The following is an 18,634-nucleotide window of genomic DNA, read 5'->3' as shown; positions in this document are numbered from 1 at the left end:
TGCCTAGATTCTGAACTCTGTTGCTACGGTGCTTCAGGGTTGCATTTATGTGTGACAGTTGGTGAATGGAGAATAGGTGTTGTGGTTAGTGGTATGGCACAGATAAGTTTTCTGCGAAAGCATGATGCTGTCTAGGTTGCTTCAACTTTGATCCGCCTCCTCCTTGTGATTCTGCTCCTCAACTGCTTACTGTCTAACTATAAACCAGAAATGTCAGAGGGGATGTGGGGATTGCTTAAAAAAAATTCCACCCTCCCAGTATTAAAAATACTGAACTTGTAAGAACCTTTTATGAGTTTTATAAATCATTCTCCTGCTCTACTGGAACTCCTTCCTGGATGTGCCTTCATTCTCCCTGCTGCATCCCTGGGGCACTTGCTCACTCTTCCAGCTGGATTCCTGGCGTAGATGTTCACTTTCCTGACTGGATCCATGGGGTGGGCAGGGGCTCACTCTCTTGGCTGGATCACTTGAGTAGGTGGGGGCTCACATTCCTGGCTGGATAGAGAACTCTGTTGTGATCACACCTGGAATACTTGTACAGGTGTAGCCTCCCTCCCTAAGAAAGGTTATACTTGTGATAGAGGGAGAATAATGAAGCTTTACCATACTTGTTTTTTTACATACATTAAGAACTTAGAAGTGAATGTAGGAGGGATGATTAGTAAGTTCAAAAACTGGTGGTCGTGTTGATAGTAAGGAGTGTAGTTTCAGGCTACAGAATAATATCAATCTGCTGGTAAGTTGCACAGAGCAATGGCAGATGGGATTTAATCTTGATAAATGTGATGTGATGCACTTTGGGGGCTCCGATAACTGTAGGACATATACCATAAATGGTAAGGCCCTAGAAGGTATTGAGGAACAAAGGTCCCTGAATGTGGTAGCACAAGTGGATAGGGTGGTGAAGAAGGCATATGGGATGCTTGCCTTCATTACCCAGAGGATAGAATATAAGGGCAAAAACTTCATGTTACAGCCTTATAAAACATTGGGTAGGCCACAGCTGGAATATTGTGTGCAGTTCTAGTTGCTACACTGTCAGAAGGACATTGGGGAGGGTGCATTGGAGAGAAGATTCACTAGTATGTGGCCTGAGATGAAGTTTCAGTTATAAGGAGAGACTAGCTAGGCTGGATATGTTTTCCTTGGAGCAAAGAGGCTGAGAGGATAAAAAAAAACAAACTGCTGGAGGAACTCAACGTGTCAGGCAGCTTCTGTGGAGGTAGAGGGATGGTCAATGTTTCAGTTTGAGACCCTGCATCAGAACTGTGAATGTAGAGGGGAAATGAGATGGTGGGGGGAGGGATGAGGCAGGAGCTGGCAGACAATAGGTGGAACCAGATGAGGAGGGGGATGACAGGCAGATGGAGCCAGGTGGAAGAGGAGAGGGTCGAGGTAGAGTCAGAGGCTGGGAGGTGATTGGTGGAGACATCAAAGAGCTGCAGATTCTGGAATTTGATAAGTAAAGAAGGTGATGTGGAGCCAGATAAGGGAGGGCAAATGGAACCCATGGGGGAGAGGATTGGAGACCCAGTGGGTTAAGTATGTAGGTGATGGGCTGTGAAAATACCTGATAGAGTTATACAGAATTATGCGGCATAAATAGGATAGATAGCAAGAAACCTTTCCCCATAGCTGAGGTGTCTAAGACCAGAGGGCATAGGTTTAAAATGAGGGGTAGGAGATTTAGAGGGGATCTGAGGAAGAATTTTTAACTCAGATAGTGGTTGCAATCTGGAAAACCCCGCCACAGACGATGTTGGAGGTAGGCACTCTTAACATTTAATAAGCATCTGGACAAGCACTTGAATTACCAAATGCTGGTAAACAGGATTAGTACAGATAGATACTTGGAGTAACAAACAATCTGTTGGAGGGTCTCTTAGATTCCGGCATCTTGCAGTCATTGTGTCTCCATTTTACTATGTTCGTTGCTCCAGATTCCAACATCTGTAATCTCTTGTGTCTCAGAGGTAAAGAGAAATTTCATCCAGTAGGTGGATGTTTAGAATTCTCTGTCCAAGGAGGCTTGGTCACTGTGGATATTGACGATAGATTTTTTGATATTAGTGATATAGGATCAGAGCAGCCTAGCTAGTCTCTCCTTATAACTGAAACTTCATCACAGGCCACATACAAGTGAATCTTCTGTCCAGTGCACCCTCCCCAGTGCAATCATGTCCTTCTGAGATTGTGGCAACTAGAGCTGAACACAATTCTCCAGCTGTGGCCTACCCAATGTTTTGTAAGGTTGTAACATGAAGTTTCTGCTCTTATATTCTATCCTCTGGGTAACGAAGGCAAGCATCCCATATGCCTTCTTCACCACTTGTGCTACTTTAAGGTCAGCATGGACATGGTGAGCCAAAGAACATGTTTCTGTACTCTATGCAAGAGAGAATAAACAAATGACACCTATATTCTCTGGAGTTTAGAAAAATTAAATGTGATCTCATTAAAATATACAAAATTCCAGACACTCTTGGCTGGATGTCTACAACCAGGGTTCACAGGTTCAAAATAAAAGATCGGCCATTCAGGGCAGAAGTGAAGAGACATTTCATCCAATGTGAATGTTTAGAATTCTCTGTCCAAGGAGGCTGTGGCGGCTTTGTCACTGTGGATATTGAACATAGATTTTTTGATATTAATGATATAGGATCAGAGCAGAAAGTGGTGCCGATGTAAACAATCACCTCTCATTTTGTTGAATGTTGGAGCAGGCGCAAGGAAAGAAGGGAGTGCCTTATTCCTACTTCTACACCTTATTTATTATTTTATTACTTTCATAATTTTCACAGAGAATTGTTGAACATCCCCTGAGGGCAAAATGATCACTGGTGTATTTCAATTGTGGCTTTAGCTAATAATGTCACCCTGCTTACTTCTTTGCTCCTCTGCCTTTTCTGGGAACTCAATTACACCAAATTTATGCAAACAGTTTTTGATATTTCCACTGGTTTTCATTTGAACTGCCGATGGTCATATTCCTGTAGAACCACTTCCTTCCTTCCTAATTTCCTTGCTGTTAATCTCAAATATTTGTCCTCTAATCCATGTTTCCATATGCTTCTGTTCAGACTACTTTGAACCTTGACATCTCTCTCCATGCTCTTAAGATGCACTTATTATTCCAGCCCTCATTGATGTCATTTCCTTATATGAGGGTGGCATGGGTGGACATGGCAATGAGGTGATAAAGGTGTTGGGTTGCTGTTCTTTTGTTTTGAGCCAATCTAGCACCCTTGTTGCTGCTGTGAATTGTGAATGTGGCATGGTCACAGTTCTCCGGTATTGTCACTCCTGCCACCAGTGTGGATCAAAATCCACCACAACAAACAGCCATGTAGTGTGTTTGGTGTATCCTTCTCGCATGTTATTTCCAATGTCCAGTTCTTCCACAGTTTGTTTAATGGCTTTTCTGAATCCTTACAGACGCAAGATCCCGAATGTCTGTTTTCTTTCCACGCTGGGGTAATCCAGGCTATGGACTTATCACCACTTACCTATTTGATGGCAACAACAGCACTAGACCGTAGGTGACTTCTTTACTTAAGTAAGACGTGACTTGATGTAGTTCATAAAGTCATAGTGCCATACAACACAGAAAATGGCCTTCAGCCCACTGTTTCCATGCCAACCATCAAGTACCCATTTACCACACTTGGTTCATGGCTTTCTGTTGCCTAGGTGATTCGTGATACTTCTTAAATGTTGTGAGTGTCTCTGCCTGCACTCTCAGATAGTGTTTTGCAGATTCCAACCGTTCTTTGAGTGAAAAAAAATACTTCCTTTGATCCCCTCTGAACCTCCACCAACTCATCTTAAACCTATACCCTGCAGTTAGTCATCAGACTATTCCAAGAGCACCTCAAATCCATGAACTTTACCACATAGAAGGACAAGGGTAGCAGGTGCATGGGAACACTGTTACCTGCCGATTTCCCCTCCAAATCATGCACCATCCTGACTTGAAAATTTGTCCCTGGTGCTTCATTGTTGTTGGGTCTAAATCCTGAAGCTCCCTACCCAGCAGCACAAGAAGTATTGCAACAGTTCAAGAAGGCAGCTCACCACCACCTTCTCAGAGGCAATCAGGGGTGGGCAATAAATGCTAGTCTTTCCAGCAACAGTCAGATCACAAAAATGAAGATGAAAGAAACGTAAGCAACAAACAAAATGTTGGGGGAGCTCGGCAGGTCAGGCAGCATTTATGGAGGTAAATGGATAGTCGACATTTTGGGCTGAGACCCTTCATCTGGACTGATGAAGGGTGTTGACCCGAAATGTCGACTGTCCATTTACCTCCATGGATGCTGCCTGACCCACAAAGTTCCTACAGCATTTTGTTTGCAGGTTCTGCAGTCTGGAGCAACAGTCCCCTGTGTCTCCATTTTGCTGCTCCACTGTGAAGTCTCTTCAAGGTATGCCCACTTTGACGAAGTTTTCCTCCTCTCTTCGACGGGAGTTCTGTGAGACCCCCTCTCACTGCTCCTCCTTGGTGATTTCTCAACTCTCCTGCTCTTCAACCACATTCTTACCCAGACTGCCCAGATGAAGAGTCTCAACCCAAAACGTTGACTGTCCGTTTCTTTCCACAGATGCTGCTCAACCTGCTGAGTTCCTCCAGCAGTTTGTGTGTTGCTCCAGATTCCAGCGTCTGCAGTCTCTTGTGTCTCCATGAAAGAAACTTAGTTTGCTTATTTGAAATGCGCCTGATAGAAATTTGACAGTGCAGAAATGTGAGCTATTGCTGAAAAATGATTTGTTCAAATCAGATAACAGATACAAATCATTTTTAAATGGATACATGGGAAGTAAATTGTGTGGGTGTGAGTCACATAACACATAGAGATCTGTGATCAACCAAAGCAAAGTAGATGAGAACCATTGCATTAAATCTATCCATGGTGTCAAAATATAAATAAGCAAAGCACTTGCAGATGCTGAAAATCTGAAATAAAAACAGAGAATGCTGGAAATGCTCAGCAGGTCAGGAAGCATCTCTGGAGGGAGAGTTGTTTCAGGTTGATGATCATTGATCAAGGCTAGGAAATGTTGGCAATTAAACATATTTTAAGTTGGAGAGAAGTGGGAGGGATAGACAGGAGAAAGAGAAAATGTGAAATGGCAGTGACCGAGAGAGACTGAATAACACAAATGGGAGTGGTGCCAGCTGCGAAAGGGTGAGGAAGGTCTCTTACCTACAGCTGGAAATAGACAGGTTTTATTGGTTCACAAAGAAATTGCAGTGATGTAATTATTACAAAATAATATTACAAAATTAACATTTAATCCCTAATAGATGTGATGATTGCTTCACAGTCGATTGATCAGAAAATAAGTAAACTGTGGGATGTCTAAGTGGCAGCCATGGACAGCAACTTTCTTTTATCCCAGTGATTGTCTTGAGCTTTCTAAGGTGTTTAAAACCAAGGCTAAAATGAAGATTCACCTTGATGAACTCTCTGTTAGCTGCCTCCTTTATACCTTGTAATGAACTTAAATACAGGTCCTCCCTGGTTTACGAACACCCGATTTATGTACAGCCGGTACATATGAGCAAGCATTTGGGAGAGGATTTGCCAGCTGCTGCGGGGCTGCTGGCATCTTCTGTCATGTGGGAATTTAATTTGTGGCCCCATTTCTGACTTGAGAACTGTCTGGGTTGTGAACAATTCACAGGAACAGAATCTCGCCGTAACCTGGGGAGAGCCTGTACTCTATTTCAAAGGTTTGGCCAATGTTCTCTGTCCATTATCATCCTAATTACTTCAGCTCATTAATAAACCAATTATGAACAAATGGTATCCCAGCCAATGCCATAATTGATTAATGTAGTTGTGACACTTCCTCATTTCCAGCTTTTGACTTGTATTCTGTTTAGGCAACTAATTTAGATAAGCTCTGGTGGCACCAATGTAATTGACTTCAATGTCTTATCTGTCTGAAAGTATTGACAGAGGGGTTTCCTTTTCCTTTATCTGCATCCCAGTGAGCATGATGTATTTATTTCCCCAGAGGAAATATGATCCTGGGGAACAAACTATTGCTTTTAAGTTCTGCTAGCAAAACATTTGTTAAAGCTTTTAAGTTAAAGAATGCTTGCTCAACATTCTCATGTAATATCCTCAGTGACTACAATACCTTAACTATTACTATTAAATCATATAATTAGTATGTTTGTACAATGGATACCTCTCATCTTTCTGACCATACTTCCACCAACAGATCCTTTTTCTAATTTTCAACATGTTGTACTTAAAACTCCACAAGGTAACTTTTGAGACAGGAAATTCAGAACTAATAATCTTGTCCTGATGCAGGGTCTCAACCTGAAACATTGACTATCCCTTTACCTCCACAGATTCTGCCTGACCTGCTGAGTTCCTCCACCAGTTTGTTTTATTTTGCTATTAATCTTCTTGCTGTGCTCCTTCACCATAATCCTCTATCTTTCCCTATTTTAAATTTTTATCTATTCTTTTGTTAGTTGTCTGGCACAGTCATTCCCTGTGACAAAGCATTCCATGTCATAGTAACTTTCTGAGTAAAAGTAGCTTCTCCTCACACACTGTGGTAATTTTAAATTGATGAAGATCTTTTTCCACCAATAAACCTAAATTAAATTCCACCCCTGGTATGATCTTGGCAGATTTACACTTTGCATTTTCTATGGCTTCAATTTCCTCAGTGGTGTTCCACAAGGATCATTGCTGGGACTTCTGTTGTATATGATATAATATATAATCTGGATGAAAATTTAGATGGTCTAATTAGTAAGTTTGCAGATAATATGAAAATTGGTGGAGTTGTGGATACAGCAGGATTATAGATCAGTTGGAAATTTGGCTAGAGAAATGGCGAATGGAGCTTAATCTGGACAAGTGTGAGGTTTGGGAGATCAAATGCAAGAGGAATGTACACAGTAAATGTCAGGACCTTAAGAGCATTGATGTATAAAGGGATCTTGGGATGCAAGTCCATAGCTACCTGAAAGAACACAAGTGGATAGGGTGGTAAAGAAGGCGTATGGCATGCTTGCTTCATCAGTCGGGGCATTGAGTATAAAAGTTGGCAAGTCACGTTACATTATATAAAACTTTAATTAGGCCACACTTGGAGTATTGGTATTGGTATTGGTCTATTATTGTCACTTGTACCAAGGTACAGTGAAAACTTGTCTTGCATGCCGATTGTACAGGTCAATTCATTACACAGTACAGTTACATTGAGTTAGTACAGAGTGCATTGATGTGGTACAGGTAAAAAAAACAATAACAGTACAGAGTAAAGTGTCACAGCTACAGAGAAAGTGCAGTGCAATAAGGTGCAAGGTCACAACAAGGTAGATCGTGAGGTCATAGTCCATCTCATTGTATAAGGGAACCGTTCAATAGTCTTAGCACAGTGGGGTAGAAGCTGTCCTTAAGTCTGGTGCAGTTCTGGTTCCCCCATTACAGGGAGGATGTGGAAGCTTTAGAGAAGGTGCAGAAGCAGTTCACTAGGATGTTGCCTGGATTGGAGAGTATTAGATATCAGGAGAGGTTAGACGAATTTGGATTATTTTCTCTGGAGTGTCAGTGGCTGAGGGGTGACCTGATAGAAGTATATATAATTATGAGTGGCATAGGTAGGGTGGATGGTCAAAGTCTTTTTCCCAGGGTAGAAATGTCAAGTATGAGAGGGCATTGGTTTAAGACCAGAGGGGGAATGCTTAAAGGCATGTTTTTTACACAGATGTGCCTGGAATGCACTGCTAGAGGAAGTGGTGGAAACAGATAGAATAGCAACATTTAAGAGACATTTAGACAGACGCATGAACAGGCAAGGATAGAAGGATACAGACCACTGCAGGCAGATGGGATTAGTTGGATTGAAATCATGGTGGCATAGACATGATGGGCCGGAGGGGGTGTTCCTGTGCTGTACTGTTCTATTTGTAAAACTGTACTGTTGTCCTATTTATAGCCTAAACAATACATTGTGTGAATTTATCATTTTATCCTAGAATTTTCTTTATAAAATTCATAATGTTCTTGACTCTCATGTTGCTGCACTCACATCTTTAGTAGATTATCTCTGTGAACTCCCATCATTGGCTTCTTTCCATTGAGTGCATTTTCCCCATCTGTAGATCTTCTTAAAACTATTATCCCTTATGCTTCTTCACATTAAGTTGCACTTGCCATTTTTCTACTTTTTTTATTTGTCAGCCTCCATCCTCCTGAAATCCTCTACACCTGTCATTTCATAAATTCTTTATCTTTTTGTCAGTAGCAGATCTTCATTTTATAATTCCTAAATTCTTTACCTAAGTTTTTGTAGAAGCAAGATGCTTCATGTTTTCTTCAATACCATAGTTCAGTACGTAGTTGAGGAGAATTGTGCTTTAGTAATTTTACTTCAGAAACTTAGTGCTAAGCTTTTTCCTCAATACAATTTCAGACACAGTGCGCATCTATGACTTTGTGAGAAATGAAGAATTGGTAACTGTGAGGTACAGGCAAGGTGGAACTGCGTTAACTTGGGCACCACTTGTGGTAAGTGAGACCTCTTGCTTAACAGCAGAGTGTGTTGCTGCACCTTTTAAGAGACTAGGTAGCCTTTACAGGTTCAGAGCTGGTAGACGTGAGCATGATTTGACACCAGTGCCACTGTTTTGGAACCCCAAACTCCAGATGGTGCTCTCCCTGCATTCACAAAGTTGAACATGATATTATGCACTATGAAGGGCCTTGCTCCAATCAACCAATGAAAGGATCACTGGCTATTTCAGGTTAGTTGCTGGTTTATGAAAATCAAAATACCTTGAGATGGTGAAAGTCTAAAATATAAACAAACTGCTGGAAGGACTCAGCAGGTCAGGCAGCATTAGTGGAAAGAGAAACAGTGTTAACATTGCTGGTTTATTTCTTTCAGTTGCTGGTGCAGTTTAACTAGTTACAGGTAATTACTATATGAAAATCAAAAAGAAAATGCAGATTCTGGGAATATGAAATAAAATCAGAAAATGCTGTCAAATCACTTACCAGGTCAGGCAGTGTCTGTGGAAAGAGAAGCAGAGTTAATGTTTCAAGTCAAAGACCCTCTGTTGCTGTTGCACTCAGATGAAGGGTGAAAAGTGCATGTTTGTATCGCAATGTAAATTGATTACATGATTTGTTCCATGAAGGTGCTGCTGGAGACGGTCACCTGTTTCATGTTGGAAAGAATGGGAGCCTAGTTCTAGCAAATTGGGGTTGAATTCTTCCAAGCTTCATCAGACACAATCAGCCTTTCTCTGTAACCTGCCCCAAAGAATATGACATTCAAGTCATCTGCAGCAGAGCTAATGAGGAACCTTGCCCTCCAAACTGTGTTATTCTGCCCCCCTTTTTCAACAAATTTCAGACCACTACCCCTGAATCTATGGCTATTTGGGCCTCCTGCAGTTGTCAACCTCATTTCCTCAGCAACCCAGGATGGATCCCCTGGATCAGATGATTTATCCACTTCGTGCAACAATCCTTACTAGTAACTCCTCTGTATCATTTTTTAGCTCATTCACAATCTCAGCTACATCTTCCTTTGCTCCAGCAGCATCTTCTTCCTTGGTAAAATATTCACTAATTATCTCAGCCATGCCTTCTGTATCCATGAGTAAATTCCCTTTTTGGACTCTGATTGGCCTAACTTCTCTTTTTACGTGTCTATAGATTATTATTGATTCCCTTTCATAATTACTTGAAGTATTTTCTCATGGAAAGCAAATAAAACTGTAGGTGTTGGAATCTGAAACAAAAGCAGAAGTGCTGGAGCTCAGTCAGTCAAGCAACATGTTTCAGGTTGAAGATGTTCTGACGAAGGGTTCATGATTAACCATTGTTGACTGCTTTCTCTTATATTGCTCGACTGGCTGAGTCCTTCCAGCATCTCTGTTTTTGTTTCAGTCTTTTCACACGCTCTCTCTTTGCTTCTTTTGTTTCCCTTCTAAAATTTCTGTAATCAGTCTGGTTCCCACCTGTGGTAATAGCCTACTCTTTTTTTGAGTAACACATGAGCTGCCAGAGGAACTCAGTAGGTCAGGCAGCATCTGTGGAGGGAAATGGACAGTTGACATTTCAGGTCAAGACCCTTCATCTGGACTAAGAGTATCTGGACTCTGCTGGCCATTCCTATGCTCTTTTTTCCTGTTTTACTCTTTCTCTTTTGGTCACCCGGGAAGCTCTGGCTGTTATTTCCCTATCTTTCTCCCTTCATGGGACTCTACCTATATAATAGCTGAAACACCTGTACTATAAAGGCCTCCCATTCCATAACAGTTTTTCCTGCCAGGCTTTGATTCTAATATTTCCAGGTCAGATTTGTTCCCATCCATTTAACACTGGCCCTTTCCCAACTGATTATGTTTTTTACCTCAGAGTGGTCTGTATTCTTTCCCATGGCTACTTAAATGTTGTTGTCTGAAACAGTGTTTGAGCCAATAACCCTCACCACATTTAAAAAGTATCTGAGTGCTTGAAGAACTATAACTTGCAGGGCTGTGGACAAAGAACTGGATAGAATGGCCTCCTTCTGTGCCATGATTCTGTGACACAGGGGTACATGAGATGGCATCATTCCCCATGCAAGGTTCTTGTTGTCAAATCCATGTTGTTCTGGGGTGCCTGCTATTGACCACTCCAGGGCCAGTGTACCCTTACCAACACCGTGCTGGACTGGGACACCTGTTGGTTATGTATGTTACTTAGCTTCAACCTTAGGGCCACCTCACACTGAACCAATTACTGCAACGCCCATCAATCTCCAGCAGGGCAAACCTTGCCTGATTGGATCTGTGGCTGAGAACCTAAGTCTGAAAGGCAACACATATTTGGCTACAAAAGTGTGCAATGCTCAATCAGTTGCTCAACAGCTGCACCAGAATTTCTAGATGTGTATTTTTCTCCGTATCCACTCCTCAATCTATTTACTTGTCTTTATCAATTTTTCTGCTTGCGTCTATTTCTATCTATTCAATTCTATATACAGGAAGTCCCCAACTTGCATAAGAATTTGGTTCCAGAAGACAATCCAAAAATTTGGCCTCAGATGGATTTCACTGGAGTCATATGCACACTCACTGTTTTATTTTTAACTTTGATGTTAGGAGGTTCTTATCCTATCATATTCTGTGCATTGCACGAATGCACAGTATTCTGCAATAAAATGGAGATGGTTGAGAGCTTCAAGTTCCTAGGTGTAAACATCACCATAGTTTGTCCTGGTCCAATCACGTATACGCTATGGCCAAGAAAGCGCACCAGTGGTTCTACTTCCTCAGAAGGCTAAGGAAATTTGGTATGTGCTCGTTGATCCTCAGCAGTTTTTATAGATGGACTATAGAAAGCATCCTATCCAGATGCATCACAGCTTGGTATAGCAACTGTTCTGCCCAAAACCACAAGAAATTACAGAGAGTTGTGGACACAGCTCAGTCTATCACGAAAACCAGCCTCCCCTCCATGGACTCTGTCTAAACTTCTTACTGCCTCAAAAAAGCAGCCAGCATAACCAAAGACCCCTTCCACCCCGGAAATTCTCTCTCATCCCCCCCTTCCATGGGGTAGAAGATACAAAAGCTTGAAAGCACGCACTGCCATGCTGAAAGGCAGCTTCTATCCTGCTATTATAAGACTCTTGAACGGACCTCTTGTACGTTAAAGATGACCTCACAATCTACCTTGTCATGGCCCTTGCACCTTATTGTCTACCTGCACTGCACTTTCTCTGTAACTGTAATACTATATTCTGCATTCTGTTATTGCTTTTTCCTTCTACTACCTTGATGTACTAATGTTTTGAAATGATCTGTATGGATGGCATGTAAAACTAAATTTTTTGCTGTATCTTGATACATGTGACAAAATGAACTGACACCAAGGTTGTGCCAAAACCAGGTCTCAAATATGACACAATAGTCCAAGCTCTTAGAGAACACATACTCATTCCTTCAGTACCCAAGAATTTTCGGCATGGTAGACCAGATGGAGTCTTGATTGTAGTCCTCAGTGCATTGCTCTCCAGCAAACAGTTAGATGATTCTTGGCAGTTTTAAATCCAGGCATTGATTTCAATGTGTGTGCAGTTTGGTATTTTATTCCAAAATAAAGATGTCTCATCACCATTAAACACTTGCTCAGGCAAATAATTCCCTCCATGAATGACTTCAGCCAACACTTTTGGAAATTCCTTGGCTCTCACCTCATCAACAATATCAGCCTCAGCATTTGCCTTCATATTATACAAATTTGCAAGTGCCTTAAGCCACCCATGATTCACTGCAAAACTTCCCCTTTCACCCTTCCTAGTTTTCACATCTTTGTAAAGACTTATTTTTCACCTGGATCTGTCATGAGGTTCATATGGTGTTGATTTTGGTGACATGGTGATTATTTATTTATCCACAAAGCCTTTGCTATCAGCATATTTAACAATTGTATACATTCTCTGTAATGCTTCCATGAGCCTTAGAATTAACCCTTATGGACTATCGGTGTTTATATTTAGAGTCATACAGCACAGAAACAGGCCCTTCAGTCCAACCAGTCTATGCTGACCAAGATGCCCATCTAAGCTAGTCCCATTTGTCCACGTTTGGCCCATACCCCTCTAAACCTTTCCTATCCATGTACCTGTCCAAGTATCTTTTAAATGTTGTTATTGTACATGCCTCAACCACTTCCTCTGGCAGCTCATTCCATATATGGACCACCCTCTGAAAGTTGCCCCTCAGGTTTCTATTAAACCTTTCCCCTCTCACCTTAAATCTATGCCCTCTAGTTCTTGATTCCCCAACCCTGGGGGAAAAAAAACTGTGTGCATGACCCTTTACCAGGAGACAATTTTATTAATCATTTCCATCAACCTGATATGGCAATTTGACGTTGAGGTAAATTAACAAGACTACATAAGGAACTCTCGAACTCTTATTTTTTGATATTTCTCTGCAACTAGCATTAACTTAGTTTAGCATATGATTTAGTGAATGAATTGCTGGCAAGCTATCGCCTGCAGGTGAGTACATGGACCCTTTGTAGTCTGGCATGAACTAAATGCTGGCTCATCTGTCACTCCACTCCATCTCTGGAGTCCAGCCAGACCTAACATAAGATTAAAATACCCTTTCATATGAATGGGGATTCCTAACCTGGAGACTGGGCATGTTGTTATTTACTTTTTTATTTACTTTAGATGTTTTTTAATATTTATTTCTAACAATGTGTTTTAACCAATTGTTATGGGAAAATTAAATACTTTTTATTCCTCTTAATTATTTTAATAGCTTTTGTATGTCTCTCAATATCAGAAGCATTTAAAAACTGATGCCCGCTAGCTTTAACAAGAGGTGGTTGTTTGGCTGAGGTGTAGTGATACTGAGGGCTTGCTGCCCTTGTCACCTTAGTACAGGGGGTCAGCTCTTTCCATGCTCCATATCCAATCTAGAAAACTGCATACAGTTTGATTTTACCCCATATGATTGTACTACATTGGGTGTGTACATACCTGGGAAGAACTGTGTGTTTTACGTGGTAGAAAATTCTGATACAAACTTAATTGGTACCCATCCATAAATGATGTTTGGCTAGAAACTCTACTAAACACCAATAGAGAGAAGAACTTACGGATGCCGCAGCAATATAATGCTCTTTCAGCCAAAGTTGTGATTTCAGATTGCATATATACTATTTCCAGTGACATCTGTTCATTGACTGAAACTTTAAATTCTTTTTAGAAAGTAAAATAACTTATTTTTCTTTCCAACGTGGAATTTTAGGATTCAATTTTAACCATATATTTTTCTTCAATTTGTGTAGAATTTAAAAGTACAATTTTTCTTTACAGCGCTACTCTAGAGGAAACATGATAGTTGTAGGGTTTGATGATGGTGTTATCCGTATCTTGGAAGTATACAACCCTCAAGATTTAGCTCGTGTTGCTGGGCGAATGCAAGTTGGTGAGGCTGAACTTCGACTAAAACAGGCCCTGAAGCCACATACAGCAGAAGTCACTGCGATTGCATATGATCGGAATGGAGAAATGCTTGCAACTGGTGTAAGTATTTGCATACAAGTACATCTAAAGCACATTAGTAATTCTTCATTCATTTGCACTGAACTTGGGATCTTCCATCACTCCCTCATTGCACTATCTTGCCTTGTTTTCTTGCTTTGGCTCTTCCAGTGCCATTCTTTGACACACAGTACTGGAAGATGCCAAATGTTGATTGCTGTTATACTGTAAATTACAGTCCTGTCCCACCTTGAGGTCTGTCCAGAATAGGCCTTCAAGTTGCTCATGGTTTGTTTGTCTTCTGAAATCAAGGAAGTTTTTATATGCTCATAAATGAGTAAGTGCACAGCTGCTGATGCTGGGAAATTCTGCAGACTGGACGTGCTCCAATATAATTGGCAGATCAAAGTTTAGGGTTTTGAAATGGGGTGAGATAAGAATGACCAAAGAAAGCATAAGAAGACATGTCATTATGTATGTTTAATATTTAAAATATGCAGACACTTGTTTAGTTAATGAGATTAAAATGATAAATTATTTGATATCACCACCAGTGCTCAGAGGAGAGAACAAGAAGAAATGTGGGTAGTGAGAACTTGATAGACAATGTGGCCAAATCATTGGTAGCAAGGCCCTGAGGGGCGATGACAGTCTTGATATGTGGGTGGTGAGGATGAGAGGTGGGGAGAAGGAGCCCAGAACAAGCACCACCGCAAACTGCTGAAATAGCTTTGCCTTGCCAGGTGGCTTATTCATTCACCCTTGCTTAGCTGGTTGTCAAAGCTGTGAAAAGGTTCATTTCTCGTGATATGCGGAAACATTCACATACATGCCAGAACTTAAAAATGAATCAAGCTATTAAAACATTTGAAAAGTGATGGAAAAATTAAAGCAAAAAATTAAATAAACTAAACTTTACTGGTTCTTACATGAGGAAATGTTGAAAGTCCTGTGCCATACAACCAGAATTTCTCTGAAAATCCAGCTCAATAAATCATTGACTCTGCATTAGTGGGAAGAAACTATTAAAAGCAAGGTAGCCAGTATCACCACCAGATGGGATAAACACAATTGACATTGGAATGAAATTGTATAATTTTCGTCATTACTTAATAGATATATTAAGGCTATGCTCACTTCAGTTGGATTATACACTTTTTCTAAAGCTAGGAACATTGTACCGTGCAGAGTTCAGGAACTAAAAACAGGCATTGTACAGTCAGTCCCTTGAGCATCTTGCAATTTAATAAGATCTTTGTAACCTTAAGTCCAGCCTACCTGCAAAAACCTTTCACCCATTGCTTATCAAGATTCTGTCTACCACAATCTTAAAAATATTCAGACTCTGCTTTTATTTCTTTGCTTTTTCAATGTAGTTATAGAAAGGGATGTGGTTGGTCCTCAAGTTAAGGTCTTGAATTGGGGGAAGGCTGATTTCAATAGCATGAAGAGGACCTGGTGAAAGTAGATTTGGAGCAGATGCTTGTGGATAAAACAACAGCTGACAGGTAGGAGTATCTTAAAAGAGAGTTAGAATTCAGGGTCAGAATGATCCAGTGAGTGTAAAAGGAAAAGTTGGTATGATTAGGGAACCGTGGATGACAAAGGATTTTGAAGGTTTGTTCAGGAAATAAAAGGAAACATAAAGCAGGTTTAGGCAACAGAGATTGAGGGAGTTTCTTGAAGAATATAGAGTGTAGGAGAGAACTTAAGAAAGAAATTAGGAGGTCTAAAAGGGGCCATGAAATATCCTTGGCACATAAGATTAAGAACGCCAATATATTCTATAAGGGCATCAGGAGCAGAAGGGTAGCCAGGGAAAGAATAGTTCAAAATAAAAACAACTGCAGATGCTGGAAATCTAAAACAAATCAGAAAATGCTGGAAATACTTAGCAGGTTGGGCCACGTCTGTGGGAAGGGAAACAGAGTCAATATTTTAGGTCGGAGACCCTTCGTCAGAAAGTGTTGGTCCCTTAGTGACCAAAGAGCTAATCAATGTGTGGAGCCAGGTGATGCGGACAAGGGAAACCAATATTTCTTATCTATACTCAAGAAGAAGGACATGGAAGATAGTGAGTTCAGGGAGGGGGTGTGTGGATAATCTGGAGCAGGTCAGTATTAAGAAGGAGGAGGTGTTAGATGTTATGGGACTCATAACTACTGATAAGCCAGATGAGATCTATCCCAGGTTGCTATTGGAAGCAAGGGAGGAGAGCTTTGCATTGCTGTTAGCCACAGAGTAGGTACCAGAAGACTAGAGGATAGCTAATGTTGTTCCTTCATTTAAGGAAGGCAGCAGGGATACACCAGGTAACCATTGGTGAGCTTTATATCAGTGGTATTGTTGGAGAAGTTATTGGAGAAAATTATTGCAGAAAATCCTAACGGATAAGATTTATGTACATTTGGAAAGGCAGGGGGTGATCAGGGATAGTCAGTATGGCCTTGTACAGGGAAATCCTGCCTCACTAATTTGATTGAGTTTTTTGAGGCAGTAACTAAAAGATTGATGAAGGTAGGGCAATAGACATTGCTTATATGGACTTTAGTAAGGCATTTTACAAGGTCCCATATGGTAGTCTGTTCCAGAATGTTAATGTGTATGAAATTCAAGGTAAGTTGACTAATTGGATCTAAAATTCGCTTGGTGATAGGGGGCAGAGGGTAGTGGTGGAAGGATGTTTTTATGATTGGAAGTCTGTGGTGTACCACAGGGATCAATGCTGGATCACTTGTTGTTTGTGATATACATCAATGACTTAGGTGGGAATGTAGGAGTATGATTAGTAAGTTTGTGGATAACATAAAAGTTGAATAGCAAGGAAGGTTGTCTAAAGCTAATGCAGAATGTGGATCAAATGGAATGTTGGGTGGAGCATTGACAGATGGAATTTAATCTCAATAATTGCAAGGTAATGTAATTTGGCAAGTCCAATAAGGATAAATGGTAGTTTGCTAGGAATGTTGATCACCAAAGGGACTTTGGGGTTCAAGTCCATGATTCCCTGAAAATGGCACTACAGATTGAAAGGGTAGTGAAAAACGCATATGGCATGCTTGACTTCATAGGTTGGGGCATAGAATATAAAAGTTGTGATGTTGTGTCACAAATTAACCAAACACTGATTAAACTATTTGGTTTTACAACTGTGGTGGCTCTATCTCGTACTCTAATTTTTCCTTCCTTGTTAATCTTTTAGTTATTCTTTGTTTTTTTTTACATTCTGTCCTGTCTCCTGTTTTTGAAAAGCTATTCTTTTTCTTTAAATTTAATACTTTAACTTTTTTTCATTGACCATGGAATGTGGGTCCTCCCTTTAGAACTTTCCTTTCTCGTTGAAATGTGTCTATTCTCTGCATTCTGAAACCACCCCCCCTTTAAATATCAGCCAGTGAATTTCAATTTGAACCCTGAAAATACTTTGCCAGCTTTACTTTAGCTAATTCTACTTTCATGCCCTTATAACTGCTCTTATTTAAGCTGAAAATTGTCTTGGACCCATTCTTCTCTCCCCCATACTGAATATAAAATTCAACCATTATGATTGCTGTTACCAGTAGGTGTCTTTACAATCAGGTCATAAATTAATCCTATCATAGAGTCATAGAGCTGTACAGTACAGAAACGGTCCCTTCATCTCAACTTGCCGATGCTGACCGTAATGCCTATCTATGCTAATCCCATTTGCCCACATAAAGCCATATCCCTCTGGTTCTATCCTATTTAAGTACCTGTCCAAATGCCTGTTAAACATTGTAATTGTTTCTGCCTTTATCACCACCATCTGGCAGCTTGTTCCACATCACCGGCTCTAGTATGGCCTACTCTCTACTCAGCTCTAGAATGTGCTATTCTATCCCAAAAATATTCTCTGAACTCCTCATCCAGGCTTCCTTTGTCCATCTGAATTTCTCAGACTTAAAATCATCCATAATTATTCCTGTATCTTTTTTACTAATTCTCTTTATTTCTTCCTTTATATTCTATCCTACTATATGGTTACAATTAAAAGGTCTATGCATCACCACCACAAGTGACTAATTGCCTTTATTTCTTATTCCCACTGAAACTGCTACTGTGGTGAATCAATGACTTTAATGTTATCAATTTCTTGATTATCAGTGGTATTGCTTCCTCTGTGGTGTTTTTGTGGGAGCATGCAGGCATTTTGACTTGCATGCTGTGGTCCTCCAGAATGCTTTCGAATATACCAACCTTCTGCCTTTGTTTCATCCAATTTCTTCCCAGTTAGGGTGTGTTAAGATAAAATTAATCATACAAAGTACCAGTTTGAAAGGAATGTGTGAAGGATCCTTACATTTGTTCCTTCCTCATAGAGCAAAGACAACACAGTGTTTTTTTTCCAATCCGGGGATCAGTATGTGCCAGTGGGATTCATCAACGTACCAGGACCAGTTGTGAGCTTGCAGTGGTCCCCACCTTCACATGTATGTACTACACTACATTCTGTAATAGAGTGAAATGAATTAACCAAATTTTTGTGAAACTTTTTTCTACCTTCCTCATTTGTAATCTTAATATCATTTCTATTATCTTGTGCATTATGGTGATAAAAAATGGAGTATTAAAGTCC

General features: G+C 40.5%; 1 protein-coding gene across 1 annotated transcript in view; it reads left to right on the top strand.

The window, feature by feature from the left end:
• LOC127569640 (cilia- and flagella-associated protein 44) overlaps positions 1 to 18,634 on the top strand; it is a 117,689-nt gene that overhangs the window by 28,225 nt on the left and 70,830 nt on the right. Inside the window, exons 11-14 of the mRNA XM_052014440.1 lie at positions 3,439 to 3,538; positions 8,452 to 8,546; positions 13,870 to 14,079; positions 18,378 to 18,488. Coding sequence (XP_051870400.1) covers positions 3,439 to 3,538; positions 8,452 to 8,546; positions 13,870 to 14,079; positions 18,378 to 18,488 — 516 coding nt within the window. The remainder of the gene's footprint in view (positions 1 to 3,438; positions 3,539 to 8,451; positions 8,547 to 13,869; positions 14,080 to 18,377; positions 18,489 to 18,634) is intronic.

The sequence above is a fragment of the Pristis pectinata genome, chromosome 4 (assembly GCF_009764475.1).
Source record: "Pristis pectinata isolate sPriPec2 chromosome 4, sPriPec2.1.pri, whole genome shotgun sequence".
Classification (NCBI taxonomy): domain Eukaryota; kingdom Metazoa; phylum Chordata; class Chondrichthyes; order Rhinopristiformes; family Pristidae; genus Pristis; species Pristis pectinata.
Note: the sequence above shows the minus strand (reverse complement) of the source record. Positions and strands in the feature narration are given on the sequence as shown.